This window comes from Quercus robur, chromosome 8 (assembly GCF_932294415.1).
Source record: "Quercus robur chromosome 8, dhQueRobu3.1, whole genome shotgun sequence".
Taxonomy (NCBI): domain Eukaryota; kingdom Viridiplantae; phylum Streptophyta; class Magnoliopsida; order Fagales; family Fagaceae; genus Quercus; species Quercus robur.
The window spans coordinates 55,283,114-55,291,956 of NC_065541.1; the positions used below are offsets into that span (position 1 = coordinate 55,283,114).

Sequence of the window (8,843 nt, forward strand, 5' to 3'; positions counted from 1 at the left end):
TTATTATTATTATTTATTTTTGACTTGCCAGATAATGACTACCTTCTTTTTTTTGAGACTACCTTCTAGATTGCTATTAAGTAATACCAATGAATATATATATATATATATATATATATATTTTTTTTTTTTCCCTTGAAACGACAAAGGATGCCTATTTCCATAGTTTATTCAAACAATGATACATTGATACTATTCCCAATCCCATAGTTGGAAATTTTGGAATACTGACACTTTCTATTTCCAACTTTATCTATGTATGATCTCAATTAAAATAAAACCCAGATGGCCAAATCCAATATCTTATTCCCACAACATTTCAATTCCAAAACAAAAAAATAATACATAAAATAAATAAATAAATAAAAACTTAATTTTCGTTCTCTCTCTCTCTCTCTTTTATAATACTCATGGATTCCAATTTTCAAACTCACCTAACAACCTCCATAAACCCTTAGATTCATTCACCCAAAAAAAAAAAAAAAAACAGGTAGAGTTAAGGTTGAGACAACCTTAAATTTTTTTTTTTTTTTCTACCTTAAAATTTGCTGTTCTGTTTTTCTGGAAAATGCACATATCGAATTTCCAGCTCAGTGATTGCGTGTAGATCGCGGCCTTTTGCTTTTGGAAATCACAGAAAAAAGGAAAAAAAAATCACGGAAAGCTAAAAAAGAAAGTACTATTTGTGTTTCGAATTGTACTTTTTGTTTTTGGTTCGAGTATGCATAGATCTGGAGCTACGATGGCTTGGAACGTGTTCAAGTTCTGTACGGCTCTGCGTGGACTGGGCTCGATCATGATCCTTTTGGTTCTTGGGGTGGTGGGTGTCACCTACTACGCTGTCGTTTTGACTACTTATGGCCCTGCTTTGTATGATGGTGGCCTCGATTCTCTCATTTCTGTTTCCATTTTGATCTTGTTCCATTGCTTGGTGAGTCGTCAATTACTGATCACTATTGAGCTTCCAATTTTTGTAAATTTTGAATCTTTTTGTTTTTTAGTTGATGGGTTTTGTAACATTTGTGCTTTCAAAATTGTTTCTTGATTGAACATTTGTTTTGACAAAAATGAAATATTTTGTATGGAATTTAGCTTTCTAGGAAGTTACATAGTATTTGCTAATTGAATGTCATTAAATCTGAAGGCATTTTTTTTTTTTAGTGCATTTATGGTTAGAGATGAGAATGTTGTAAAAAAAAAAATGGTATCTGATTAGGATTATAGCTATATGGAAATGGAAGAAACCGACACTAAAAATGGAAACTTTGTAATGCTTAATGCAGTTGGCGATGCTATTATGGAGTTACTTTTCTGTTGTTTTGACGGATCCGGGTAGTGTTCCTCCTAATTGGAGGCCTGCTAATGATGAGGAGAGAGGGGAGGCCGACCCGTTGAATGGGTCGGAATTCATTAACTTGCCTGCAGATCCTACGAATCAGAGAATCCGGTTCTGTAGGAAGTGCAACCAGCTCAAACCACCTCGGTGTCATCATTGCTCTGTTTGTGAGTCCCTACTACATAGAATTTCTTCATATGATTTAGTATTTATCATGGCATATGAAGTGAAATTGGTTTGTTTGATCAGGTGGGCGATGTGTGTTGAAGATGGACCATCATTGTGTGTGGGTTGTTAATTGTGTGGGGGCATTAAATTACAAGTATTTCCTTCTTTTCTTGGTATGTTTCTCTACTCCATAGTCCCTAAGATTATCAACAGGATGTTAATTGGGTGCATGTGTAATTACTAATAGGAAAATCTATATAAAAAAAAAAAAAAATTGATTGGTTTTTGCTCAGCTTTGGAAAATGCCATTTTCATAAAATAATAATACAAATCTGAAGTTATGTTTATTTTGTTTGTGCGACTGCATGACTCATGTTTTCTTGACACTATAATCAAAAATATGAATTTGATCACTTTTCATTTGTAAAATGTCAATGCAGTTCTACACGTTTCTCGAGACAAGTCTTGTAACACTGTCATTACTTCCACATTTTATAGCATTCTTTAGTGATGGAGAAATACCTGGAACTCCTAGCACCCTTGCGACCACTTTCCTTGCCTTTGGTAAGGTCTAAGTAACCTGTATGTCTGACTTGTTTAATTAATTCTCTGTATTTCTATTTAACTGTTTTTGCTTTATTTGCAGTCCTAAATCTAGCTTTTGCATTGAGTGTTTTGGGGTTTCTGATCATGCACGTATCATTGGTGTCCGCCAACACCACAACAATTGAGGTGCTTTATTTTCCTTACCTTTATAGATACATTACACAATCTTTTTCCCTTTTAATTTTTTAATTGGGCTGTGCTTTTATGCTACTTGCTTGAGATGCCAAAAGACTATGGACTTAGTCAAGCTGTTAGAGCAAAGTTACACATTTAGTAGTGATCTTGTGGGCATTTGGAAAAAACCTTAATTACATGGAGTGGCCTTTGTTGAATAAGAGCAACTTTGGCATGGTGTCATGAAGGCTAAATATGGGGAGCAGTGGGGTGATTGGTCTACGGTGATCATGAATAGACCTCATGGTTTTATCTCATGGAAAGGCATTTGGGCTGGTTGGAATGGATTTTCTGATTTTGTGTCTATTAGGGTGGGGAATGGCAAGAGAATCCAGTTTTGGCATAATGTATGGTGTGGAGATCAATCTTTACACATATTGTTTGTAGACTTATATTCCACTGCAGTGGAGGACTATCTGTGCATTCGTTGATTATGTTTGGAGAGGATGGTAGAAGTGGGTGTTGGAACCTTAGATTTCTTAATGATTTCTATGATTGGGAGCTAGAAGGGGAGAATGATCTGATGGATTTGCTTTACTCTGGATAGGTTGTAGAAAGAAATGAGAACTGCTTATTTTGGAATCCAAATGGGAAGGTGAAATTCAGTGTTTGGTCCTTTATGTTTGTGACGTGCACCTTTTTCTGTATTCGCTTGGGAAGGTGTTTGGGGCAGCAAGGTTCCGCTTTAGGTAGCTTTTTTTGTTTGGATAGCAGTTTTGAAATCTAGACTTGTTAGACAGAAGGTTTTTTGTTTTTGTTTTGAGAAGCTTGTTGAATGGAAGTCAGTGGTTGTTAATAGATGTGTAATGTGTAAGGGAAGTAGAGCACTGGCTGTTGCACTTTACTATTGCTAGGGAGCTGTGGTCTTTTGCATTCAGGCTTTTAGGGTACCTTGAGTAATGCAAGGCTAGGTAATTGATTTGTTGACTATTTGGAGAGGGGTTGTTGGACATCACCATAACAGGATAGTGTGGCAAGCTACTTTGCATTGCATTATGTGGACCATAAATAGAGGAATTGCTGGACTTTTGAGAATAAAGAGCAATCTATTCAAGATATTAAAAATAGCTATTTGAGATCTATGTTTGAATATTGTGCATCGATTTTTTGTTGTGGGGGAGGGGGGGGGGGGGGGGGAGGTGGTATCTTTATAGTTCTATTATTGATTTTTGGACCTCATGAGTGTCCATTTGTAATTCTTTAAGGGCGCTTGCATTTGAGCAATCCTTCTCTCTAATAAATTATTATCTTATCAAAAACAAATTGTACTAAGATACCATTCTGAAGCCCCTTATTAAGCAATGCTCTTCCTTAAGGAGAGGCTGCAGCAGATGTGTATTGTGTTGCTAATGGATTTATTGCAATGTGATCAGGCATATGAGAAGAAAACCTCTCCAAAATGGCGCTATGACCTTGGTCGAAAGAGGAATTTTGAACAGGTTGGTACAATTTACAACATATTGACATTCTGTTTAACATCTTCATAAAACTTAATCAACTGTTAAATTATATGGCGATATCTTCTCAAATTTGGTTGTAACTCACAGTTCTAATTAATATAAAGCTAGCATTGATGTATTATATTTGTTAGAATTACTATGTTTTGAATGCCAGAAATTTCTGAAGTATATTGGGATGAATTATGAACGCATGAATGGAAAAACAGGACAGCCTTACTACCCTCTAAAAGGGGGAAAAGAAAGGGAATTTCCCATTAGTTATTGAAGTAATTGAGTAGCCAAATGATTAGGACAACAAACCTCAAAGCAGGAAAATTTTGACAGTATGGCCAAACTTCTTAGAGACTCCTAATTCATGTAATCTTTGCGTAATTGACTTGTAGCAAAACACGATAATGATTTTCCTCGGGACATGAATCTGTGATTACATGGCATCAGGATATGTTTCTTTAGAAATAGGAGAGTGGGGTGTAGTATTGATAGTCACGTATCATACATCTTTACACTTGCGTTTTTTTATAATGAACTCGCATGGTAAGTACTGTCAAAATTTGAAATTAATGGTAAGAACTTAATCTTGGACCCGGCTTCCAAAATTTGAGGATGATGGATGTGGATACTTCTGTTTCTTCACCACCTCTTGTTCCATTATCACCCATGGCATCTCATGATTCTTAATGCGTTTGTTTATTATTCTTTGATGTAAGAGGAACCATATGACTTTACTCTTAAACGTTCATTTTTCTGTTTGTGTATTAGGTTTTTGGGACAGACCAACGATATTGGTTCATCCCTTCTTATTCGGAAGAAGATATTCGACGGATGCCTGCACTGCAGGGGCTTGAATATCCATCAAAGCCTGACTTTGATTCCCAGGAGTTCTAAGAAACATTGGTGCAGTATCTCAAGAAATCCACTATTCACCCTTGTAAAAATAGATATGCAGCCTCCCGAACTGTTCCTTAACATCTTAATTAATTGGACAGCTTACAACTAATTGGGCTCCTAACACATTCAATCCCACGGGCATCTTGTTGTAGTGTAACAAAGGGGGTAAAGAGAGAGGAGAGGAAAAGAGGTGTATCAAGGGGGCTGATCAAAGGAAAAGCACATGGACAGCCGAATCAATGTCAGTGGCATCAACACGTTAGATACTGTTTATTTCATGTTTTTTATCATATCTTTTGGGAAGTTTGGGAACAGAAAGATAAGGGCTGCAAGTTTTTCAATGTCAGTGGCTTCAACACATGTTAGAGATGGCCGTTCCAGTGTATGCTTGTCAGTTATACATTCTTGTGAAATATCTAATTTCATACCATATTTATGCTTCCTTTATTCTTTGATATATGGATGTTGCTAATGGCATGAAGATTGTGCCGTTTACACCCATGTGTTATCCTCTATAAGTTCTTTCAAATGTGTGGACACTGGCAGAAATGTATTTTGATGGCATTCATACTGAGCAACTTGCATCGAGCTTAATGAGACGTTTTTTTTTTTTTTTTTTTTTTTTTTTTTTTTTTTTTTTTTTTTTTTTTTAAAGATGATATTGTCATTATTGGTGAATGTTTGTTACAGTTTCCTGAAAAGAACAAAGGATGGTTTCGAATAAGTCAACTTGATCTAGTACTCAACCATATAGTAAGTAAAGGATGGTTTCGACAAGATTGATAGTTGCCAACAGATTTTCAGCCTTCAAGCCAGACCATTATCAGGCGGTTGGCAAGCCTGAGTTGCCAATATATCTCCCTCTGCCACTGCCACCGCCACCCTCACCCTTCCTTCTTTTGGAGTCCACAAATTTGCAACTGTCAACACCTCTCTCTTTCTCTCATTTCAAGCTTCCATTTTTCCTCCCCTCTTCCTTTACTTATCTTCCTTGTCATTCGATTGTTAACCCCCACCCATCAAAACTGTTGTATCCAACCATTGTTCAGAAAACTTGAGTGGTTCAATTAGTTTGAAAGGCAATAGGTTTCTCCCCCACCTGAAATGGTTGGGTTTAATGGTGAGTTTACTACCTATCTAATTTCGACTGGCCCATGAATAGCCTTAGCTAGGATCGTTGGGTGAGTGGTAAGTGACTATGAAGATTTTATTGGTGTAGAAAGTCATTGGTTCCCACAAAATGATAGCCTTAGCTAGGATCATTGAGTGAATGGTAAGTGACAATGAAGATTTCATTGGTGTAGAAAGTCAGTGACCCACAAAATAATCTTAGGTAGGCAAAGACGGACAACGAACAACCTTTTTTTTTTTTTTTTGGTGAAGACAACGAACAACTTTTAATTCACTTATTACTTTGTTTTTAAGAGAGAGAGAGCCTTAAGTAATTTCAAATTAAGCAGCCATAAAACATGTTGGTTTTCTATTTTTTATTATGAGTTCTATTCTTTTCTCTATTTTAGAAGAATGCTAGCCTACTTGTACCTTGTTATCGGATAACGTTTTAATGGTTAACATTTTGATATCACTATTTTTTTTTTTTTTTTTTTTTTTTTTATAAACAAAAAAATCTTGATGTTTTGCTTACAAAATGCTAAGAAGAATGGGGGGTGGACTTTCAAATTGGGAAGGGGTGTTCATGGGTGTGGTTTGTGGAGAAGTATTCGGATGGGTTGTGAAGTTTTTAGCAAAAACATCCAATTTAAGGTTGGGTTGGGGAATAGAGTGAAATTTTGGACAGACCGGTAGTGTGGAGATCTTTCTCTCCATTTGGCTTTTCCGATCTTGTACAATTTTGCTGTAAACAGAGCGGCTTTTGTATACTCATCTTTGATATGCCAAGGAGCGTGGGAGAGAGAACTTGGGATGTTCGTTTCATTTGGGGTCCTAATGATTGGGAGGCGAATGTGATGAATGATTTCCTCTAATTCTTGGCATCCAATTTACCTTCAATGACTGATAGATCTTGTATGAGATGGAAATTGACGAAGAACGGGGAATTTAATATCCGCTCGTTTTATCATAAATTACACAGTTCTTCTTCAGTTGTTTTTCCTTAGAAAGGTGTTTGGAAGGTTAAACCATCCCGGTGTGTCTCTTTCTTTGTTTGGACAGCCGTATGGAATAGGATTCTCACGAGACATAACTTGCAGGCACTGGCGGCTCCACATGTAAGCCAAGGTGGTCACAGGACCACCCTGACTTGCACTTGACTCGCAAAAAATTGTATATATACACTTGCTAAAAAAAATATTATATGCTAAAACAACTTATTGTGATCATCCTAATAAAAATGTTGAACATCCTAATTTGAGAATTACAAAAATTTGGGTTTAACAAAAATAAGAGTAATGTTACATTCACAACATTTTTACAATAATTTTACAACAAATTCAATGTAGTAAGCTGTTACTAATTCTAATTTAACCCAAATACCGATATTATTTTTTTATCCACCAATAATAGTTTTTTGCATAAGATTTATTGTAAAAATATTGTGAACGTAGCATTACTCTAAAATTAATTCTCTCCCCCCAACATACTTCATGATCCCTTTTATAAATTTAAAAAAAAAATCTTAAATAACAACAATAAATACTAGCTCAAATAACAACATATATAAATCAAACAAAAATAAGACAAGACCAAACAACAACAAGCGAACAAATTATTTAACAAAAAGCCTATTATAAAACAAAAAGATAAAAATTGCTAATCATTTAAATTTGTAGATTGTACAACCTATTCAATAAAATAATCCCTAATTTCATTTTTCCTTAAAAAATAGTACTAAGAAAAATATTGTGGTTATGAGTTCTCTTTGATGGTGATGATAATTATACTCTTTTTGGCTTTGCAAACAATTTTGCTCTCCTTAGTGATTTGACTTGCAATTGTAGAAAATATTCAAGTTATCGCTTTATAAGATTTTGTATAATTAAAATTTCTTAGTGACCACCCTAAAAAATATTCTTAGAGCCGCCACTGCTTGTGGGTTAGGGGTATTGATTTCGTTGATTGGTGTATTATGTGTCGTCGTTATGGGGAGATAATGGATCATTTGTTGTTACATTGTGTGAAGGCTTATCGGCTGTGAAACTTTGTCTTTAATACTTTTGGAATTTCGTGGGTTCTCTCACATTCAGTGACAGATTTTCTATTTGGTTGGTGGAATTGGTTGGGGAAGCATTCATCTTACATTTGGAATTTAGTTTCCTTATGCTTGATGTGGTGTATTTGGAGGAAACGAAATCGGCGAACTTTTAAGGACTTAGATAGATTCGATGACCAATTGTTTACTCTCTTTTCTTGTTCCCTTTTTTATTGGTCTAGAGGTTGGGGACTCGCATCTAGTGATTCTCTCCCTTTGCGCCTTAGCTCTCTCTTCCATTGTAATTAGTGCTTCTTTTACATTCTTGTTTTTCTATCTTTTTTTGTTCTTTTTGTTATGCTTTGTGCTAATTTGCATTTAGCAGTTTTTTGAATATACATCTTTCTTACCTATAAAAAAATAAATAAAAAAGGCTAAGCTACAATATTTGTTTCCCTTTCAAAATAATCTAATCTTAAAAATATCAATTTTTAAAAGGACATCATTTACTAAATCAACCCCTAACTTTAAAACAAAAAGATACTAGTTCTCATATTAGGATCTTCTAAAAAATTAAATTTTAGGATTATTTTAACAATTTTTTTTTAAACTCCTATCAATCAAATTAAAAATAAATGGGCATCACCATTTTTAAATTTTGATAACAAAAATTACTCAAGAACTCTAAAGAATTTTAATTAATATTTTATAATATGGGACGGAGTAACAACCTTATATTAGTAGGTTCTAGTTAGTTTGTGATGGAACACAAATCCGTCAGTGAGTGAGCAGATGGAATCACCCGTGGAATGTGAAGGTTTGCTCGACGAGGGACACCGGTGTGGCGCCTGCCACAAAGTCTCCGATGCCAAAGTTAGGATCACAGTAAAACACAATAAAGAAATAATAGATAGTTTCAGAGTATTTTTGCATATATCCGTTTCTGTTGGTTGTGTGAAAGTTTTATACCTGAGGCCATAAGGGCTAGCCGTTGAGGCTGTTAATGCTTTCTTTTGTAACGCACCTGGCCAGTAATGAGACTTTTAATATGCCCTCCAACGGT

At 35.2% G+C, this 8,843-nt stretch overlaps 1 protein-coding gene across 1 annotated transcript; it reads left to right on the forward strand.

Annotated features, from left to right (window-relative positions):
• Positions 1-227: 227 nt before the first annotated feature.
• Positions 228-5,206, forward strand: LOC126697109 (probable protein S-acyltransferase 14). The gene is made up of 7 exons (XM_050393953.1): positions 228-931; positions 1,284-1,503; positions 1,586-1,677; positions 1,945-2,068; positions 2,151-2,236; positions 3,658-3,723; positions 4,504-5,206. Exons 1-7 carry the CDS (start codon positions 722-724, stop codon positions 4,627-4,629), a joined length of 924 nt encoding a protein of 307 aa, XP_050249910.1. The 5' UTR covers positions 228-721; the 3' UTR covers positions 4,630-5,206.
• Positions 5,207-8,843: the final 3,637 nt, after the last annotated feature.

Bases quoted from the DNA above. Each gene is read 5' to 3' on its own strand.
- LOC126697109 (XM_050393953.1), top strand. From the start codon at position 722: ATGCATAGATCTGGAGCTACGATGGCTTGGAACGTGTTCAAGTTCTGT. The intron at 1,504-1,585 runs GTGAGTCCCTAC...TTGTTTGATCAG, and splicing joins GTGTCATCATTGCTCTGTTT to GTGGGCGATGTGTGTTGAAG. The intron at 2,237-3,657 runs GTGCTTTATTTT...CAATGTGATCAG, and splicing joins CCAACACCACAACAATTGAG to GCATATGAGAAGAAAACCTC.